Source organism: Cyprinus carpio, chromosome A9 (genome assembly GCF_018340385.1).
Source record: "Cyprinus carpio isolate SPL01 chromosome A9, ASM1834038v1, whole genome shotgun sequence".
NCBI classification, from domain to species: Eukaryota; Metazoa; Chordata; class Actinopteri; order Cypriniformes; family Cyprinidae; genus Cyprinus; species Cyprinus carpio.
Window position 1 is genome coordinate 12,319,801 of NC_056580.1, and position 23,077 is coordinate 12,342,877.

A 23,077-nucleotide genomic window follows, 5' to 3' on the forward strand; every position below is an offset into this window, starting at 1 on the left:
TGCTCAGCATGTGTGTTTGTTGAGGTATGTATGAGATTGAATGTTATTCATATGACAATAAATAAAAAAGAAAAACTAGAAAGTGGACAAAAATAAGCGTTTGAACAGAAATGGGCAATCTATGTTGACAGTGGTTTAATTTACTTATCAAAAGTTTTTCAACAGTAAACTAAATGAATTTAAGACAGACAAAGAAGAGTTCATTGCATTTCACAGTTTATAAATCCTTAATAGAAGCCCACTAGTTTTCTGATTTCCGTCATCACGGGAGCTGCGAGGCTGCGAGCTTTCTCTGCTCCTTTGGCTAACAGACTCTCAAGATGGCCCCTGTCAGCCCTCAGTCTTTGGATCTCCAGCCGAATGGGCTGGAGCCTCTGTACAATAGCCTCGGCCACCACATTCTTGTATTGTCCAGTGTCCATACCTTCAGCCAGCCTGACCACCTCCTCCACGCTCTGTCCAGACACAGCCGCGTGCATGGAGACTAGGTTTGATACACCTGGCCGACTCTCAGGTTCATAAGTCACTTCAGAAGTGAAGTCAGTCACAGCTCTGCGAATCTTAAGGACAATGTCATCAGGTGTATCGGTCAGGAAGACTGTAGCTAACTTTTGGGGGTCTGACTTGGACATCTTAGAAGATGGATCCCTCAGAGATTTCACCTTTCGAGTGCCACCTAAGAGTTCAAAAGCAGGAAAAATTAAACATTTAATCTGCGCTGAAATTGAGTGCATATTTCCTAGTTTCCTATTCACTTCCATTATAATAGTTAATAGTTAACTAAAATAAACTATATATAATTACAATATTATATATAATATAATTATATAATAGTTAACTATACAGTATTTTATAGTTAATGAATAGTTAAAATAATAGTTTTATTCAATTAGGACATTAAATTGATAAAAAGTGACAGTAAAGACTTACAATGTTACAAAAGATTTCTATTTCAAATAAATGCTGTTTAGAAAATTCAAAAGGAAAAAAAAAAAAGTCATGGTTTCCACAAAAATATTAAGTAGCACACCAGTTTTCAGCACTGACAATTAAAAAAAAGATAATTTAAGAGGTGAAAAATAATAAAGAATAATATAATAATTTCTAAAGGATCATGTGACACTGAAGACTAAAATAATGGCTGCTGAAAATTCTGCTTTGCCAATACAGTAATAAATTACATTTTAAAATATATTCAAATAGAAAACAGTTATTTAAAATAGTACAATTTCTCTGTTTTTACTGTATCTTTGAACAAATAAATGCAGCCTTGGTGAGCATAAGACACATCCTACAAATACTATATAATATAATATATCATCACTTAATACCAGTAAGTTACTGATACAAAATATGAGTCAAATGTTGATTCAGTAACCACTCTGATAGATTTAATTCAGTAAAGAATTTGTCTTTTTTTTAACTAGTCACCAAATGAACTGGCTCATTTCCACCACTGCCAAAAAACAGTCCAGGACACATCCCATTTAATATACATTTATTTGAAAAGCTTCCTTTATAATTCTGCCTAACCATTTCAATACAAAACTAATCGTAGGATGCAGTTTTCCATTTTATTTAAGATATATTTCAGTAAATTAGCATTACACATAGTGACCACTGGTCAAACACTCATCAGACTGAAATTAAGAATCTCAGGAAAGTTGTGTAAATATTATTTCTTTGTGAAATCACAACACAGATGGGCTTCTAATGGTCGGATCTTTGATTTTGTTTCAGGGCAACAGATATTCTTTGGCTTTAGCTTTGGCTCTAGGATACAGGCACAGTCTTCCTTCACATGTAATAAGAGTGATGTGAACCGGTCCTTAGTGAAGTCACTATAGGGAAACCCCCCAAATCCATTATCACCCCATCACTCAGATAGAGGAGGTAGAAAACACTCCTTTAATCAAAGCGCCATTGCACACATGACTGGTTTCATACTGGGCTTTTATGATGGCGATTATTATAGTGAATAAAAGACTAGCTTAAACTGACGATTCAACATGCCAGCCATGTGTGCACACAACTGCAAGAGTATGCTGTTGTGCACGTGTGAAACATACAGCAGGGAGCTGGAGAAGACACTTGAGAGCACTGACTCATTTGTGTGTTAGCTGAATGACACAAAGTAATTTGTCTAACTTTTCCACTTTTCAGGGTTTGTGCTCAGGTGATTCTTTATGAGAAAAACAGGCTGATTAAAACGGGACGTTAATGTCATGAGGTAAAAATGAAAACGCCCAAACATACTGAGCAGGGCACAAGGCTCTGGGAAGAACTCTCCATACTGGTTGTTAAAGATGCGGGCCAAGTCCTGGGCCAGCTCCAAATGCTGGATCTGGTCCTCCCCTACTGGCACATGTGTGGATCTGCACAACAATAACATCACTCACTCTCAAACACAAAGCTGGGATATAACCGCGCTAAGAATAAAACATACAAAGAGCCCAGCCGGACGTACTTGTAGAGCAGAATGTCTGCTGCTTGTAACACTGGATACGTATAAAGCCCCACACTGCCTTCATTCTTCTGCTTGCTCTTCATCTGTAAGAAAAAGAAACAGGACTTACCACTGGATGGACGGATGGAGAGGAAAGTTTGAAATAAATCTGAAGCACCTTTCATTACATTTGGCTGCAACTGTCTATTTGTTTTTTTATTACAATGTGGTCTAACATCAAGCCCTTTCTCAGTTTCCCACATCGGGCTGAATGAAGGAGTTTTGCCACATTAACGCACACAGACAGCATCCAAAGGCCACTTTCTGCCACGTTTCACATGCACTCAGCTGTTGAGTAAACAGCTAGGTGTTTTCCCTGCAGCGGTGGGAGGCTTCTGGCCGAGCTCTCCGTCAGCAGCAATATAAAAGGGTTATCCTCTCTGGGTGAATCACAGTCATTATCAAGCCCTGTCTCTCTCTGCCAGGTCCGCCCACCTTCATGACCGGCACAGGAAAAGCCTGTCGCTGTGCCACATGGACAGCAAACAGAGGGAGGCCTGAGTATTTAGACTGGCCTGTTACCATCTTCTAGAGGGCTCTAATACATCATGTGTCTTTTTACTTCACATACTCTCACGAGCAGATAAAAACTCAGCAAAAACAAATGTGCTGTAATTACCTTCCATTGAGGCAGGTGCCGTAAACGAGGCATGCTGGTAAGGCAGCCTAGGATCCATGAGAGCTCAGCATGTTCTGAGACCTGCAGATTAATTATATGATTACATTTTCAGAAAACAAACCAACATGTAATGCTCATTTCTCATTTCATCAATTAATTTATTCAGAAATATATTAAAAGTGCAATTAATACATGCAATGCTTTGAACACACATCTTCTATGAGGAGTATGTTTTTCATTTCTGAATTAAAAATTCATTTCGAAAGTATATTTTTTAACAAATACAACTGTCCTGATATCATAATGAAGAAATGAAAAACAATTACTTTTTTAGGAAAAATAACTAATAATTTGTCCGATAAATGTAATTCATGTGGTGCAACAAATATACAGAAACGTAAGCAAACCCCTGGATACCTTCACAAATCTGCGTGGAGGTTAATAAGTCTCTTCAGATAATTGGATGTTTTTATGACATAGAAAGCCACGATAAATATTATATAATTTAAGTAATATAAGTATATTTATTTTAAGTATATTTCTGATAAATATTCACATACTTTTGAATATTTATCATAAGTGTATTCATGATATTTCCAAAAATAAGTAATAAATAAAAGAGGTATATCAATATGTTATTACTTTTTACATTATAGCACCACCACATTTTTTAGAGTCATTAAATATAAACTTTAAACTTGTTTTGATGATAATGAAAGTCAAAGAGTACATTTCTAAGAGCTTGGCACACTATTAAAATATTGCTTCTCTCTTTTTTTGTGGACACTTATATATTACCCTCATGCTATGAGATTAATTAATTATCCTTGATATTTAGAATGACAGCACTTTACACATAAACTAGGCATCTTCGTAGCGCCCCTGTGTGGCAGTGAAGAGAACAAGATATTCCTCACCTCCCAACAGGTGCACAGTGGCACAGTATGAAGGTCTTTCTACATCCATACTTTATCATAAGTACTCAAACTAGTCCTTCTCTTGTTACAAAATCATGTGAAAGAGCTCATTTGATTGGCATTGTGAAATCTGCAAAATACCCAAGAGAGCTCTAGAAGTGCGCGCACACACACACACACACACTGCCGCCATCTCTCATACTCACACACACACACACACACTTGAAAGAAAAACACTCCTCAAAACTGTTCTGCTTCAGATAATTAAACTTTATGGGTGTTGGCGACACGGCCGCCATCTCTCATACTCACAAAAGGCTTCTGAGGCATCTGACGTAAACCCAGAGAGAAACGAACATAAAATATGATTTTATGGCACAGCGCTGAAAGAGATATTTATTACAGCTAGCTAATCTAAGGGTAAGAGGGTAAAACAGCGGATATGAAGATGACTGAGGAATCACGGCAGATAATCTGATATAGTGGCGGCGGATATCTTAGGTGACTTCATATGTCAGATTTGTGCAAGCAACTGAGACACAGAAATAGTTAGGGAAACAAATATAGACTGATTATTCCTAAGACACATACATGAAAATAAATTTAAAAGAAATGCGAAAGTGTGAAAAAGGCTCATATTTGTTTAGATTTACACATTTGAGTTCAATTATGCGAGTCTGCCAGAAACTTAGAGATAACTCTCTGTTGTGTGGCTGTTATTCTGGTAAAAGGGTTTCTAGTGCAATACATCCCTAACACACGTACAGCTATAAAACAAAGTCCTAATACTTAAGATCCGATTGATTTTAGCTTGTCACCATTTTTTCAATGAAGTCAAGTGTTTTCCTTGGGCCAGGGTATTATTTTCACATGTGGAACAGTCTTGAGCTTGTATGTTCCATGGGAGGTTTCAGTCCTGCCAAGATATGTGGCATGAAGTTAAAATGGAAAAAAATCAGGGGAGTGTGTGTGTGTGTGTGTGTGTAAAAAAGTGTGTGTGTGTGTGTGTGTGTGTGTGTTTGCGTGTACGTTTTGACATGCTCGCTGCAAAGTTCCAGTGAGAAAACACAAAACCCGACACACTTACACTGTGCTGCACAACACACACAAACACACACAGTTAAAAGCATATCAGGTGGCTGAGAGGAAGAACATGTCCACACTTATTATAGTTAACCTTCAAAAGTTGCTCAATTTGAGAGAAAATGTGCTGGACAGCTAGTGAGTTGCTGTGTACAGTAAAATCTATTATTATCCTCCTCTTTCTGCTTTATGTGGTCACTTTGAAGTCAACTGTGAAAGCTAATCTGTGTGTTTTCCCTTATCCTGAGAATTTGTAGAGATAGGAATCGGTTTGGTAAAATAAGCATTTAAAGCTAGCCTCCATTAAATAAACATTTGGCAATGGAAAATATGTTTTAGCTTACTGCCCGCAGTTCTGCCCAATAAAACGACTGGACGCCTATTTAGAATGAGACTTCTGTTATTTGAGTTATTTGAAAGGTGCCTTTGACTTTTTTTTTTTTTTTTACATTGTTTAAGCAGTAAGGCTATACAAAGATGTACACACTTTAAAAATATAACACTAGTTAGCAGCTATAGTTTAAATGGATAGTTCAACCCAAAATGAAAATTCTGTCATCATTCACTCACCCTCATGTCATCCCAAACCTGCAATACTCTCTTTCTTGTGTGGAAGACAAAAGCTTTTTTTTTGTCCTCACTATTAAAGTATTGCTTTGGACCCCATTGACTTTTATTGTGCGAATAAATTAGTTCATTAAAATATCTTTTTTTTTTTTTTTTTTTTTTGAGTTCAAGAAGGTCATACAGGTTTGGAGAGACATGGCGATGAGTGAATGATGATCACATACTCATGGTGGGGTAAACAATCCTTAATTAATGTGATTTAATATGTGTTGTTTATTTGAAAGCAAGCCTTCAAAGCAGGACTTACTTGAGACTGCTGGAAAAGGATGGCGCGAGTCGGGTCTATGCCACAGGCCAACAGACTGGCGGCCATGTCCTGGATGTTGTCTCGGAGCATCTGAGGGTCCTGAGGCTGGGTGATGGAATGAAGGTCTACGATGCTGTACATGACTGCACTGTACTCGTCCTGCAGGGCCACCCAGCTCTCTAGAGCTCCCAGATAGTTCCCCAAGTGAGGAACACCTGTGGGCTGGATTCCTGAGAAAACCTGTCCTTTAAGGAGGCTCTGTAAGTACAAGAGAGAGTTTCAAGACAAAATCTGTTGGGCACAAAGACAGACAGTAATAGGAGAAACAAAAGAGGACATTAAAGTGAAGGCATAGAAAGTGGTGGTGTGTGCACAGTCAGAAAGGAGACGCCTTATGCAGTTTTATGAATGTTATCAAAGCGATAAATCCAAGGCACATTTCACACTAACAGAGCACCCTACCGGGTGAGAGAGTGCTAGAGTGGAACTGCTCCACAGCCAATCAAAACACTCCACAGTTCACAGCCAGCCAATAGCAGCTTTTAAGAGTGATACAGTCGTGGAATAACAATCACAGTAGTGCAGTGCAATGCTGTAAAACCATGAAGTATATTAAAGATAGGGAAGAATAAAACTAAGGGCTGATTTTTTAAATGTTAGGAATGAGAAAGAAGACCACTTCTACTAAAAAAATATAAAAAAAAGACAAATTAACAAAAAAAAAACAAATATTGTGTTATTAGCAGGCTGAGACTTCTGATGCAAAACTTCCAAACATCCACTACCATATGTCAACTTTCAAACAACATACTAAAATTGCCATATAATCTTTGTACTTCAAGAGAAGGTCAACTTTGCAGCATAAAAACATTAAAAACTGGGAAAACACACTTACATGAAAAGAGCCATGAACACCTGCATGGGTATGTATGAAGTAACTTAATTCGGGGCCCCTTTACAATCTAAGATCTATGGCTGATCTGAAATCAGTCTGGCTTCAGGGAAGTCTATAGCCAAGGGAACAGAATCACTGATCCAAAGTCATTAGCTAGTTATAGGAAAGGAACAGGCTATTTATGCCATTAATGGGAGAGTAATGGCAGTGCAGTGGCCCAAATACACAGGGCCTCTCTGAGGTGTCAGAAGTGATTTGGAGCCGAACAGAGCCTGGTTCATGTGTGTTCTCACCTTGCGTTGTTCCCCTCTTCCCCTTGGGCCGATCATTAACCATCCAGACATGGTAATGGTGTCATTTGAGACAATCACACATAAGCTGAGGCAACATTAGGTCCAACTACCGAAGGAATAATCAACCTATCGCACCTCCCATCTACAGACAAGAAGGAATGTCTGAAAAATCGGATTTTTTAATAATTTTTTTGGCGGCTGGCATGATGATGGGGGAATTTTATTTAAAAGGTACATTACCTAGTCACCTTAGAAATGCCCATTTCAATGTCATTCTTTATTTATCAAGGTGTGGCTGTAGTTTTAATATTGATAGGAACATTTTATAATCAGTGATACAGTAATTCCAAAATCTTTATTTATATGTTTGGTCTATATACATGAGGATTTATTTGGCTGTGCTGATTTAATGAATAAATAATAAAATATACTCAACCACTTTTATTATTTTCTTATTTAGTTTTCATATAGACTACATTTGATTTAATAAAATAATCTCAATATGCTTTGAGGCCCTAAATTGTAAAAGCAAATGTGTCAAGAGTAAGCAATGCTTATGTCACACACAGATGTTAGACAGCATCCATGTTAATGTATAAAGTGAAATAAAATCTTTTATTTTACAAATGAAAAAATTACATACATCGCTCTTCCATTCTCACCTGCAGTAATTACTAAATATTTTTTGTTTTTACTCAGTTTAGATTCACTTGCTCGTTCTCCTCAGCTGTCCCACCAGCACAAACCACTTCTTGATGACACCTGGCAGGAGCAGGAACTTCTCTCCTCATTTTTTACACAGACAAACGCAACACTGTTGTACCACAGTGCAGCAAAATTTGTTTTTAAAAAACCTACAGCTCTACCATATGAAGTAGACATTAAACCGTGTGTCACAGTACACCTACGATCCCTGCACAATCACTCATGTAGCCACTGTGTGTGTGTGTGTGTGTGTGCACAAGCTGATAGGGTGACACAGTACACCTACGATCCCTGTTCTTTCACTCATGTAGCCACTATAGGAGTATTTAATTGTAAGTCTATCTGTGTGTGTTCCAGTTGGTGTAGGACTGATTAAGTATGTCTAGAAACAACTAAATACAGTACATGAATAATACTGGTTTTACAGACTGTACTGCCAGTGAGTGGAGGTCAAGAGGATTTTGGATCATTATACATCTCAGGTCTTCCAAAAATGGTTCTGCATGTACAAAAAATAAATAAATAAAAACGGGTGGTTTTGCAATACCAATTAAAAAAATGTGATGCCGTCTCTATATATAGATACACTGCCGGTCAAAAGTTTGGGATCAGAACGATTTTTAATGTTTTTTATAGGAGTTTCTTATGCTCATCAAGGCTGCATTTATTTGATCAAAAAATACAGAAAAAAGTTTAATATTGTGAAATATTTATCATGATGTAAAATAATATTTTTCTATTTTAATATACATTAAAATCTAATTTATTCCTGTGATGCAAAACTGAATTTTCAGCATCATTACTCCTGTCTTCAGTGTCACATTATCCTTCAGAAATCATTCTAATATGCTGATTTATTAATCAGTGCTGGAAACTGTTGTGCTGCTTAATATTTATTTGAAACCTGTGATACCTTTTTTCAGGATTCTTTGATGAATTAAAAGATAAAAAGAAGAGCATTTATTTAAAATAGAAATATTTTCTAACAATATACACTATAGTTCAAAAGTTTGGGGTTAGTACATGAAAAAATTAAAACTTTTATTTGAAGAAAACTTTTATTCAACAAGCATGTGTTAAATTGATAAGAAGTGATAACAAAGATTTATATTGTAAGAAAAGATTTATATTTTGAATAAATGCTGTTCTTTTTAACTTTTTATTCATCAAAGAATCCTGAAAGAAGTATTGCCGTTTCCAAAAAAAATATTTGGCAGCACAACTGTTGCCAACATTGATAATTCTAATAATAAATCAGTATATTAGAATGATTTCTTAAGTCTGGTGTGACACTTTATACTGGAGTAATAGCTGATGGAATATCAGCTTTGCATCACAGAAATAAATTATATTTTAAAGGATATTAAAATAGAAACCATTATTTTATATTGTAATAACATTTTGCAAGATTACTGGGGTTTTTTTTTCTGTATTTTTGATCAAATAAATGCAGCCTTGATGAGCATAAGAGACTTCTTTAAAAAACAAAAGTCTTACTGTTCCCAAACTTTTGACCGGTAGTGTGTATATATATATATATATATATATATATATAATTGTGTATATATATATATATATATATATATATATATATATATATATATATATATATATATATATATATATATATATATATATATATATATAGTAAATCAGTCTGGCGAGAAAACTAAAAAGTTTACTAGCCAATGGCGAGTCAATTGCCAAGGTGTCCATAGAGGGTTAAACATCCTGGCAGAGACGCCCATCTTTACATGCCAATTTCAGCACTGCCTTTCACCACCCTTTATAGTTCTGCAGGAAAGCATCAGCAGCTCAGTTAATGTGGAGAAGCTCTCCACAGGAGCTGATATCAGAGAGGGAGTGTGAGGCCATTCTGAATGGCACCTCTGACCCTCCCGCCCCAGTCCATTTGTCCCCCACTAAGCTTTAGACACACAGAACCTACTGTTAGGGTGTCCATCAGCATTGCCTCGCTTACCCTATTAAAACAGACATCATGCTGAACAGCAGAAATACATGCCTTAATCCTGCCACTCTCTGCTGGGCTACCAACAAAGCCCTGCTTTGGTGAAGTATAGAGCAAAAATCATTTTTATGCACCTTCCCCTGCCCGAGACGGTGGGGAATGTGCGTTTTTGCTGTACCGAAACACACTCAGCTTGAAGCAAAGTGCGAATGACCAAAAATTTAAAACAGGAACAAGACCCGATTTGAGGGGAAAACACATTAGAGAATGCATGAGTGACAAAACCGAAAAAGCAGTGAAAGAATGAGCAGGAGACAGAGCAAAAGAAGAGGTATTTTGTGAGGAGGAGGGCAGCGTACAGGAGGTGGCGGGGGGCAGGAGACGGAGCGTTTGATTAAATCTGTGGTTGACGTTTCGGACAGGTGAGATTGATGAGGTTCCTCTACGCTTCACACTGTGCAGAGAGCGCAAGGAGAGGAACAGAAACACACAGTGTGGAGAGCCAGGGCTGGGGGCCCTCTCACGCCGTGGGGTCCCCAGCCTGATTAATGGGGCTGGAGTCCCTTCAAAAACAGCGGTCCCAGCAGAAAGGGACCATGCTCCAAAAATAACCAGGATGGGACAGCCGCTCCACTACGGACTGCGGCTTGGAGACGAAACCCTGAACCGTTTAGGACCAAGTGCTTTTGTTTCACTACGATCCTCCCTCTGCTGATCGCATTACATATTAAAAGATAGGTTATGCTTAGTCTGACATGAAATATAATTATTTGCAAGCTACACAGAAAAGCCTGCTGAAATCTCAAACCAAAACCCAATGCCTGGCACAGAGAATGATAAATGCCTTGCATGGATTATATTGCGATATTTGGACACTCCATAAACCACACTAAGCAAATAAAGGACAAAGCTACTTCTGCCTTTTTTCCCTTTTGAGCCTCGACAGGAAAAAAAACGTGCTTGCCTACTAATGACAAATTAAACACATAAAAGTCACAACGAAGCAGAAATAACCTGCACACACCTCATAAATTTATCAATGTGTAATTATGGTAACACTCAAGAACTCCTGAGCCTGAGTTTTTTTCCTTGTTCCCTCTAATTTCCTCCAGCACTGACTGTTGGTTTGAGCAGAGCCCAGAAGCTTAATACCAGACAGTGGGTGCAATTCAATTAACTACCTCAGATTTTCAGTAACCATAAGTCTACAGGGTATGGTGCAAAATTCCACAGTGAAAAAAAATTGATAGGATGTACTTTAAAGCAATATTCACTTTCTTTATACTTTAAAACAATATTCAAAATTTCACAAACAATTAAAAAGAAACGACAAGTAACACATTGATTTAAATGCAACATTTTGAAGTAGAAAAGATTAAAAATAACATAATGCTCCAATTATCTCATTAACTTGAAAAACAGTGCAGCATTACTCTACAGGAATTTAGAGCCAAAATACACTCAATTATCAAAAAAAAAATTATGAGCGCTTGAGGGGTCTGGAGGAGTTATTCAGCATATATTACGTTCATCCTTCAGAATGATAAACTGAATTACACTGCAGAGTGTGAAATAAAGTGCTTAGCTGACATGTAAAAACAAATCGTCTAATTAATAAATACAATCAGGCCCTGCTCATGTGCGCCTGCTTTCCAATGGTTTTCTCTCCAGGCGGCTCTGGGAGTAGGTTTAATGGTTTTAGCTGACATGAGAGTTAGAGCATTTAGACCTGAAGGAGAGTTAAGAGCCGTTTCCTTTTTTTGTGCAACACAAGGCTGAAATGACTGACATCAGCCATTAAGACCACAGGCGATTAAGGGCCAGATGGGGGGGGCGTCATGTTTTATAACATAGTTTGGAGCGAGGGCCAACTGCATCCTGCTGCAGCGTATGGAAGGATAATCAGGGAAGTTTCAGGATGTGATCGGAACAAAAGCTTAAAACTGACATGAGTTTTATTGTCTAAACCACTGCATAAAACACGTACACAACAGGGGTATTTCAACAGCTCCAGAAACAGAACAAGAGTTTTCAAGGCAGAGTGAAAGGTTAATGCTGAATTTATTTTGCATTCGTTAGCTGAAACTTGCTAGTTTTGGTGGCGAGAAAATCTAAGCATCTCAAGTGCTCATTTTATCCACTTGCCACTATTTAACACATTTTATAAATAATATTTACTTATAGGTATGGATTTCATTAGGTCAAATTTCCCTCTCACTTACACTTGGACAGAAAAATCTGTGCTCATCTTTTCACACTACAGCTAAATGACTTTTCATAACCCTAGCTTTGCCAAAAATATGCTCCATGTTTTGACGTACATCACACCTAGCAGTAATGTGAATGTCCGCATTAGCACACAAGTGCCGGACATTTGGAGAAAATTAAAACAAATGAAAACCAACACCTCATTTTAAATGTTGCTGCTGGTTATAAAGGACTGCTGGGATGGTTTTGACGTCTTTCTGTAACCTCACTCCCACAGTCGCAGCACTCTGCACTTTAGCGTCCCAAACGACACACTGCCTGTAGTTAACAAAACAGAGACTGGCTGCCAGCGGTGGACGCACATTCCTACACGGCAAGTGTGCTGAAGCCATCAAATAAAACCTGGTTGTCAATCAAGTCAAGGCAGTGGGGGCTTCACATGCTCTGTAAAAGGCTCACTAGTTATAATTTACTGTGCTCAGGTCCAGTTAGCATTACATGCACACAGGGAATTACACTGTTAATTAACAGTTCCTTAACATACTCTGAAGCCGGAATTTTAATGCAGAAAAAAGGGCTGTGATAAATCGTCTCATTTTAGGATGGTTTATAACAGGGAGACAAGGCTAAATGAGAAGCTGAGCTTTGCAATAAGGACCAAGATAATCCACATATAAAAGTGATACTGGTTTTATTTTTAATAAAACATTGCATTAATAATAAAAAGTAGGCCTAGTTCTGGAAATTTTCTGTCAATTACCCATTTCCAAAGCATTAAAATATTCCAAGAAAGTTTCTATCTACTGGTAAAACATTAAAACCTACACAGTAAAATTCAAATACTTAAACAGTATTGTGATGAAAAAAATAAGGCAATCTAAGTTGTGAGCTAATCATACAAGGTAAATATATTGTTTAGCAAAAGTGAGGAAATCTGAATAAACATCATATTCTCCATAATTCACATGCCAAGCCACAGAGAAAATGATAATCCTGTAAGAAATGTCAAAAAAAAAAAAAAGTCATCAGATTATTATTTTCTTTCTTTTACTATTTTTATGATTTAATGAGAAAATAGTAATACTATTTTAATGATGAACATCCAGCACAAGGGAAGACACCAAACATCAAACCTCATTATATAACACTAAGTCTTTGGAAATATGGAATTCATTAACTTATGATCTCACAAAACTCTATTGCAAAATGTGTCTAAAACAGTTATACTGTTGTCCTTTACAGAATGAGTATGGAAAGAGATAATCAATCATTAAACAAAAAAAACAAAATAAAAAATGCGAATCACATGCTCACCAAGTTATCATTTATTTATTAAATATATATTATTACAATTTAAAATTGTTTTTTAAAATAAGTATCACATGCTCACCAAGGCATCATTTATTATATATAAAATACTATATAAAATAACTTATTTATTTTTAAACATAAATCAAAATACAAAATATTCGAAATAATGTAATTATTAAATTATTAAATTTAAAAATTAATTTTTTTTGTTTGAACATATTTTAAAATGCAATTTATTCGTTTGATGGCAATGCTGAATATTCACATATATATCTCACAACATATCACCACTCTTTAAATGTTACAGCTAATCCTGCCTAAATAAATTAAACTGCAACTAACATCAAACTATTCTTTGACATTAAAAAGCTCTAACAACTATGCACTCACACCAAACAATTGCAGAGGCTCTTTTTAAACAATGCCGTTATTTATACTGTATTTATTAGTCTATATCTGAAAAGACTGTGAAGACTACTGTAATGTGTTTAAATTGGAGATTACAGTTGTCGAACACTTTCAGTGTATTGCAGAGGGTTTCCATGTAACAGATCCTCCGTTAAGCTACCAAACTGGCAAATAACAAAATGACAAAAAGAGAAGACTTTCTTACCGTCGCTCCCGTCGCTTTCCCTGCTTTAAATAATCTTCTATGCGAATTACTCTTGTGAATAAAACGAAAGACAGATTTCACGGTACACCTCATGGACAGCGCCATCTTGACTTATTCGTAAACACAGACGTACGGTGTCCAATAAGGGACATATGCCCAAAACGCAGAATCGGGGCAGTAGCTCAAGCTTAATTGCCCATGAAATTGCCACCTCTGCAAAAATATTTTGTACCATTAAAAAAAAATCTCATAAAAGATAATTTAATGGATTTCGTCATTGTAAAAGCATGAATGTTAAGTGATTGTGGCTGTGTCTCATAACCTGAGCAACTTAGACAGCATATATGTATATAATTAAAACATTCCTATGCCTAAATATGTCACCTCACCTACTGTAGGCGCATAAACTCTCTGGTTTGAGACAGAAAAAGTATCACAGTCCAACTCCAGCATTTCATTTTATGTAATCATCGACCCCCTGGTTTTTCTAACAGATGTTTAAAAATGGTACAAACAGTTCTCTGTTCTGCAGCGTAACCACATCTGCAGCTGATTAATCTCACCTTTGCATCTGGTTGTATTCACACACATATTCTATATTCAAGACTGTGTCCTGCTGTAACACATAGACCTTGATCAAGCAGCGTGTCTATACTGAAACTTCACTTTGTGTTTGCATCATGCTCTATGATTCTCGCTCTCTCTGTTGGCTGTTAGTGCCTTTGGCATCTATTTCCTGACCACCCAGTTTTATGCCTTGTTCCGCACCTCTGTGAAGAGGACTTTCTCATGATATCATGATGATGATATTTCTCTCTCTCTCTATTCCTAAAAATATTAAAGGTGGTTTTACTACAAAATCTCGTTAAAGCCCCCACTTCATTTCTTCTTTAAATGTGCTGTAGCAAAATAACATGTTTGTGGTGTTTGGAAAAACCACTTATGCTTATTTGACATTTTGTGTGTGTGATTGAGTATGTGTGACAAAAAGAGAAGGATGGAGAGGCAGAGAGAGAAAGAGAGCAAAGCAGGGTGTGTATGCAGAGACGGAACTGGCAGCACCCCACTGTGATAGACTTAAAATAATATATGTGGCTAATCTCTGTGTTTGAGTGTGTGTGGTCCGTGAATAACATCTCCAACTTTACTGAGGTTCCTTTGTTTTACAAAAGAATATCAGTTTATTTATATTTTTAACCAATGGATAATCCAAATAAATGTAACTTCAATAGAGCAAAGCCAAAAAACAAACAGAAATGGTACAAAAACACTATGGATTTCAACTTTAAACTTACTACGGAACTCAAAAAATTCATAAATTGAAATTTGAACTGAAATTATTTTATTATTGACTTATTCATTGTCTGCCTTTTTTTTTCATAAATTGAAATTTTAAACTGAAATTGTCTCACAAAATGTTGAATTGGGATGAAAGGAAGATTAATTTCCTGAACTGTTATTCAAAAAATTTGACACACCTAATACATTCTGGAAAATTAAGTGTTCTCCAAAAAAGTTAATTTATTAAAGTCATGATGTAATGGAAATAGCATCAAATCTTATCATCATTTGAACTGAAATTATTTTATTATTGACTTATTCAAAAAAATAACTAAAATAAAAAAAATAAATATTCAAGACAATAAGGCCCATAAACCTTATAAAGTGCTAAAAGAATAAAACTATATCTTTGAATTTCAGTTCTTTTTAATTCTGCTTCCTTACATTCAAATTCAATTTTGCCTTCTGTTGGCTATCTCATTTCAATTCAGATTCAGGAATTTAAGTCTGAATTTAAACAGCATTCTCAATTCAATTCAGAAGGGGTGCATAATTCTGCTATCAACTGTCAAAAGTCTTTGTCCCCATATTTATTGCATGCTGAAAGGCCTGTCTGCTGTGTGAATGTTGACCTCTTTCATCGCCCTCCCAGATTACTAATTGTTCATCTCCTCACTGCAGATTTATCTGCCCAACCACCCTCATAGATCTGTTACTAAAAAGCCTGGCCAAGTTTCAAGTAATAGAACCAGGGCCTATTGACTGCCCCTGATGTGCTGTGGAGAGAATGGGCTGGGTGGCTATAACCAACAGCCCACCTGTAATAATATATAGGGGCAGGGGGCCATGGCCCACCACAGGGCAAGGCTATGAGGGCATGGGCCTGGGGAAAGCAGGGACCGGGCCTAGGCCTCAGTCTTCATCAACAGCTCCCTGACACAGCAGCATCCTGACACTGACAGACAGGCCTTCCCTTCTGACACTGAGCACACGGGGCGCCTGCCACCCAAGTCGATAGATGGATGGATGAATTGATGAGAAGATGGATTGGTAGATGGATGGCTTGGCTAGTTAAATAACAGGTCCATTTAATTGAAGAGTTCTAAAGAGCGCTTTTGGAAATTTCCATGTATTTTAATCATTTTCACCCCTTTGATCCATAAAGGAAAATAAACTGCTGGTGAGAAGTATTTTGTGTAAAGCAATGTTTGCTGCTGAGACGAGAGTCTGGTTTCCATTACACTTATACCATCATGTCTGAATGGCCTGCAGGAGTGAGCAAGAAAGTAGTCCAAGCAGACCAGACTGGACTTTGGGTGGGCTATAATGGAGTTATCTCTTTCACTGTTCTTCCTCCAAAGCGCCACACTTCAGCTCCATTCGCTTAGACCCGAGGCTTCAGGTTAAGCGCAGGCCACCAGACGGCCCTCTCAGCTGTGGGGAACATGTGCTGTGGTATCCTGCCTGTCAGAGGCAAATGCGTGACTGTTTTCGAAACAGACAGGGAAGCAGGCAGCCGTGTGTGTCTGTGTGGTGCTGAGGTGGGAGGGGGTCGTCCCTCAGGAGGGATGTGTTTCAGCACCTTGTCTCCTTCTCTGTTATAGCGCTGACAGAACAGGAGGGAAAGAGTGAGGGGGGTGGAGAAAGGGTCTCTGCTCTCTCACTCCCATCTGCTGTCTTCACTCTCCTGCTATCATACAGTAAAACACGAGTGTGGGGTCAAAGATCACAGTTAAGGTCATGAGCTCGGAGAAGCTAATCTACATATAATACAGTGGCATTTTGATCTTGGCCAATAGAGACTCATGCACATAACTGAACATTTTACACTACCGTTCATAAGTTTGTCGTTGGTAAGATGTTTTAATGTTTTTGAAAGAAGTCTCTTATGCTCACCAAGGCTGCATTTATTTTATTAAAAATAAAGCAATAATATTGTGAACATTTAAAACAATGTTCTCTGTTTTAACATATTTAAAAATGTAATTCATTCCTGTGATGGCAAAACTGAATTTTCAGCAGCTATTATTCCAGTCTTCAGTGTCACATGATCCTTCGGAAATCATTCTAATATACTGATTTGGCGCTTAAAATTTTTGTGGAAACCATGATAATTTTTTTTCATGATTGTTTGATGAAAAGTTCAAAAGAGCAGCATTTATTTTAAATAGAAATCTTGTAATATTATTATTGCCTTAACTCTTACTTTTGATCAAGTTAATGCATCCTTGCTAGATATAAGTATTAATTTCTTTTAAAAAATGGCAGTGTACATTTGACATTATTTGTGATTATGTGTATTTGTATTGAAAAAGACTTTCAAACCTTTACCATCCACTTACAACAAGTTTTGCACATCAGATGATATTGGGTGGATGCTGTGATGGAGGGAAAAAAAGAAAAGAGAAAGAAAGTAAGAAAGAAAGAAAGAAAGAAAGAAAGAAAGAAAGAAAGAAAGAAAGAAAGACATCTAGGTATCTAAATTAAAAGAAATTAGATGTCACATGCAATAAATTTACATTTTTATAACCAAAATGCTTTTGATTAGATGTCACATGCAATAAATTGACATGTTGATTTTTTTAACCAACTTTTTAGGTTTGATGATTGCATGTTAATTATTGGAATAATGATTTCCAGCTCCTTGGATCCATAATGATGTATACCAGAGCGCTGATACTGGAACAATGAGACTTTTCCTAATTTGACCACAAAAAGATGGAAAAATTAAATTTTTGAATACCCGAGCCTATCCAAAATGACCCATTTGTTCAAAACCATTATTATTATTTATTTTTTTTTTTTTCATTTTTTGTATTTGAAACAAGTAGGAACAATTAAACTGTCACTTTCTTTCTTAAATGCAGGAAAAAGTAAAACCTGGTTTTACTGGTTCCTGCACTTCCTGACTCATGCAGCACAAACTGGCAGATTGTAGATAGAACAAGGGGATTTCATTTATTTTGACATTGCGTGCAGTTCTTTGATGATTAAATCACGTATTGGTTCATGCATCATTACATTAGGCAATGCTAACAGCCCCATTACACTTCATGCTTAGCATACTGATGATTGAAAGACCAGTGAAAGACCAAGTGTTATTTTATGAGGAATCCAGTCATTGCTACAAATGTACAGTTATAACATATCTAAATACATGAACAGGTCAAAAGCAATATCACCCTCACAATCATGTTGTAGTCTGAACAACAGACTATTCAACACAACAGCATTCTCACATTATATTGCATATTACTTTTGTACATACATTTCTCATAGGCTACTTTCTCACGTGTGGTGTTGCACAGCTGCACTAATTCCACTGACCCAATCGTGTGGCTACCAAAGATTCTGTTCTATTGTATTCTATTCTGAAAAAGGTATAAATAAAGAAAAAGTATATTTAAAAGAGAAGTAGCTAGCTGTCATTATAGGTGTTGCCACTGTGGAGTAAGAGACAGAAGTGGAGAGAAAAACACACGGGGGAAAGGAGGCACCGTAACATCGGAGCAGGGCTCTGATTATATCCAGACAGCCTGGTTTCACCACCATGCATCATTACAAATATGCCCCTCTTCTGAATCTACTTTCACACACACATACACACACACTGCTCTACACAGTACATTATAAAGCATGCATCAATGTGTGTGTGTGCCCCTTTTAGGCCCTGCTGCTGTCAGCACGCTACTCTTCAGAGTATGTAAAGAGTATCACTTTACAGTGAAGTCACAGGCCCGGAACCTCCTCCCTCTAGCTGCAGCAAACCCTGTAATTTCTGTTTGCATCTAATTTCAGCATAATCTCTTTACATTATTCATGGGAAACACAAAGCTGCAGTTGTTAAGAGGGGGGAGACCATGGTATCTTAAAGATGAAGGTACAGAGAGAGTTATAGGGTACAGTATGTCTCAGTTTAAGGAGGATTTTCATGGTATGAACAGAATCAAGGAAACAGATACACAGTTGCTGCTGTCCACCTTGTGGTGACAAGAGTAGACTAGCTTCTGAAATTCAGAGAAGACATTGTCCACATTATAATTTGCTGCTAAACTGTAAAAATTCCAAATGTACAGGAAATGCCATGACTGCAGGCGACACAAAATCACTGAGCCCAAAATAGAAGCGTCAGCGTCTTTGGGTTTGTGACTCTTGACTCTCAAGAAAATTAGCTGGTTCACTGGCACACAATGGCGACGACAAAAACTTATTTGAGCGTTTGCATGTAATTAGAAACATAATTAAAATGTACAATACGTGGCTCTGAGAAAAGGCAGGATCTGTTGGCTGGTTTACGGCCTGTTGGTTTACAGCTGTTTTCCTATTAAGCAAGGAGAAAGCCAGCCATAGCCACCACAGCTGGAATCTTTTTTCATATCCTAAAGACGGCTGTCCAAAGATTAACACTAATTTAATAGAAACCATAAACATCTCAGATGGATAAGTAAATAGTCATTTGATGGGCAGTGACAGATATAGCAGCACTAAACATTTTCTAGTAGTTTTATTTGTGATCATTTCTATAAAGATTTCACTGTAATGAAGATAAATATACAGTATATTTGAAAGAAATACTTGGGCTGTACAATTTTTTTGGTTTATCTTTGTTTTATCCACTTATTTAATAATAATATAAAATATATAACATATGTATGTTTCTTTGGCGTACATGAAATAAATGTAACATATTCCGTAAACTAAATAATAATAATATTTTTGAAAAACAAATATAGAAGAGTGACATTACTCCCTTGATAACTGAGAAAGACTTGCTGTGTGCTATTCAAGAGGCTTTCTATGTCGGATTTTTTTATGCAAATGTTTTATTCTAAAGCATAAAAACTGAATTTACATCTCTACAATTTACTATTTCATATTACCTGCACATTTTTACAGCTGGTTTTTAATTTTGTTTAAAGATCATGTCAGCTTGTGCCCAGAACCAGCTGGGGCCAACATTTCCGTGCCAATCTGAATATGTACATCTATTTTTTCACATTAATGAAATGACTATGTGTATTCAACTCCCATTATACACATATATAATAAGTGCCTTGCAACTAGCTTTTTTACACATAAATAAGTGTGAGTGTACAATGAAATCAAAGCTGTGAGCTTCTGTGGGCAAAACAGCAAATACTTCAGTTCTGAAGTGGCAAAAATTCAAGTTTTTGGAGACACAATGCTTCCCAACATTATTACCATGCAATAAAAGGCAAGGTAATACAAATGAAAAATATTTGAAAAAAAATAATAAAAATAAAAAATATTTGTACATGTGGTTCATAATGTATTTTGTGATCAATTTAATGAAGGAATAATAAAAAATATTTGTACATGTGGTTCATAAAATAAAAAATAATCAAACAAATGATTCATAATGTATTTTGTGATCAATTTAATGACCAGAGTGGGAAGGTTGTAGCACTGTCCAGTGTACTTAAAAAGCACAGTGTATCTATAGATTTACAATTGACACAAACGTGAAATTGAGGTTAATTTAATTTTTCAATTAAAAAAAGATCAAAAAGGGAAAACAAATTATTTTATATATTGTTATTTATTATTCAAAAATCTTAAGATTCACCAGCACTGTTTAAGCAATTTTTATTTGAAAATAAATAAAAAAGTAGCACATAATGAAAATTAATAATCAGTCCATATCTGTCAAACTGACCCACGTTTTGCGGTTAAAATCCTTAACCACCCGACAAAAAGTTGGTAAACAGGCGCCTCTCTTCCCCTTGGTCACAGCTCGGAGGTCGTGGGTCAGTTGCGTGATCATAGGTCACCCTCTAGTGGAGAGACCGCAGAGTGTCTCAATGAACCCTCAATCAGACATTGGATATACAGTAAACACAGAGGAACAATTAGGATCTTGCAGTAAGTTAACTAACCGTAAGAGCACTGATAAGGACGGGGCATATAATGAAGCGCACTTAGACCGCATTGCACGGGTGAGTGAGCCGGCAGCTCACTGCGCTAATGGAAATGATAGACATGATTAGCCTTTAATGTGCGCTGAATGAGGGGATCGGATATCATAGGCACTGCAAAGACAGCAAGTAGAAGGTGCATTTATGGGGCACTACATCTGTGCATCAGAATCCTAATGAAAACGAGCTTCATTCCTGAGCAATCAAGACCCGCAAGGCAGAGAACCCGAATACTCAGCATCTATATAATGTGATCTATCGATGCCATCTGGAAAAGATTGAGTTTGTGTGCCGTAACCGCCTCTCCACCGATATGTGAGGGGGATCCATCACCATATTTATTTGTAGCTACTGCTAAACTTAGTCTGTGAATGCCATTATCTAGTGGTGGATTGAGAGTAGATCCTAAACAAACACATATATTAAAACAGGATTTGGAGTATAACTTGAACAATAATGGATTCACAAGACAAGAGCGTTTTCCACCCTTTTTCACAAGCTCTCCATTTTTGAAAAATTGAATCCAGACTTTTTGGGGGAGAGCCTTTTTGCAATGAGAGCGCAGTGAGGGGGTGGGAGCTGGCCAAGGTATTTATCATATTTGAAAAATCTAGTTTGATGGGGGAGGGGTGAGGGAAGAGATGCTACTCAATCAAACTCACAGTCTTGGACAAAGAATCATGTGTGAGTTGTTAGAGGCACAAACATCAGGTTCCTCCTGCTCTGTAAAAATGGTAACTGGTGTCATCCAGCTCCATTTCCCCAATGGACAAATGCAAGAGTCTTCCTTTGCTCTTCCAGTCATATCCTGATGAAGCCGGGAGTCCATGTGTTGAGAATAAGGACTGGTGAATAGGTCTGGCCCGCAGACTGACAGCAGCTTTGAGAATGAGTTTACAGTGAGCTCTCTTTATCTACTGCTTGCACTGCTTTTCCCATTTAGATTCCCTGCTGAAACCCTTGTCTGCCTACAGTGTCTCAAAATAACAGATTCCCCATCTACTGACCTCTGTTTTTATCTAATTTCCTGCCCTCTCTGTGGAGATAAACTTAATGTACTCATTATGAAGTCAACAGCGATGAGAGGTCACACATGCAACAGAGACAGAGGCAACCAAATGTCCTCTGAAATACTCAAATTATAACTTGTAAATTCTGCTCTAAAATAGGCTTGAAAAACAGTACCTTACTTGGAATCGAACAAAACCGTAATAAATGCAGTTCTTTATTATCATTGCATTCTTGTGTTCCCAGACATGTCCAATAAATCCCTATACATATATCTGAGCCAGTTAGGTCCAGGTGATGGGACAACCACAGAGAGGGTCCGGAGGTCCTGTAGACATGCTGACACAAAACAGAGATTGCCGAGGAGAGATACGGAAATGATGGATGTTAGTAGACAGGATACGGACACCTGCTCCTGTTCAGATAGTCGGCGTGTCAAACCCTGTGCACATAGTCATCATTAATGCAAACATCTTCCTTTGAGGGCATTTTTCTTTCTGTATTTTGTTGCCTAACTGTCATATCATCCTCTTTCATTTTATTCCTTCTCTCTTGTTTTTTCTCTGTCCTCAACTAACCTATTAGATGTGAGCAGTGTAGATTGCAGAGTCTTCGTGTCTGCTCTAGAACATTAGACCTATCTTTCCTTAAATATACAGTGGGTACGGAAAGTATTCAGACCCCCATTAATTTTTCACTCTTTGTTATATTGTAGCCATTTGCTAAAATCATTTAAGTTCATTTTTTTTCCTCATTAATGTACACACAGCACCTCATATTGACAGAAAAACACAGAATTATTGACATTTTTGCACATTTATTAAAAAAGAAAAACTGAAATATCACATGGTCCTAAGTA

At 37.0% G+C, this 23,077-nt stretch overlaps 1 protein-coding gene across 1 annotated transcript; it reads right to left on the reverse strand.

Annotated features, from left to right (window-relative positions):
• Positions 1-118: 118 nt before the first annotated feature.
• LOC109064482 (tryptophan--tRNA ligase, mitochondrial) lies at positions 119-14,139 on the reverse strand. Its single transcript, XM_042763494.1, has 6 exons — positions 13,994-14,139; positions 6,000-6,257; positions 3,126-3,206; positions 2,468-2,550; positions 2,257-2,375; positions 119-676 (listed from the first exon to the last, which is right to left on the reverse strand). Exons 1-6 carry the CDS (start codon positions 14,096-14,098, stop codon positions 228-230), a joined length of 1,095 nt encoding a protein of 364 aa, XP_042619428.1. The 5' UTR covers positions 14,099-14,139; the 3' UTR covers positions 119-227.
• Positions 14,140-23,077: the final 8,938 nt, after the last annotated feature.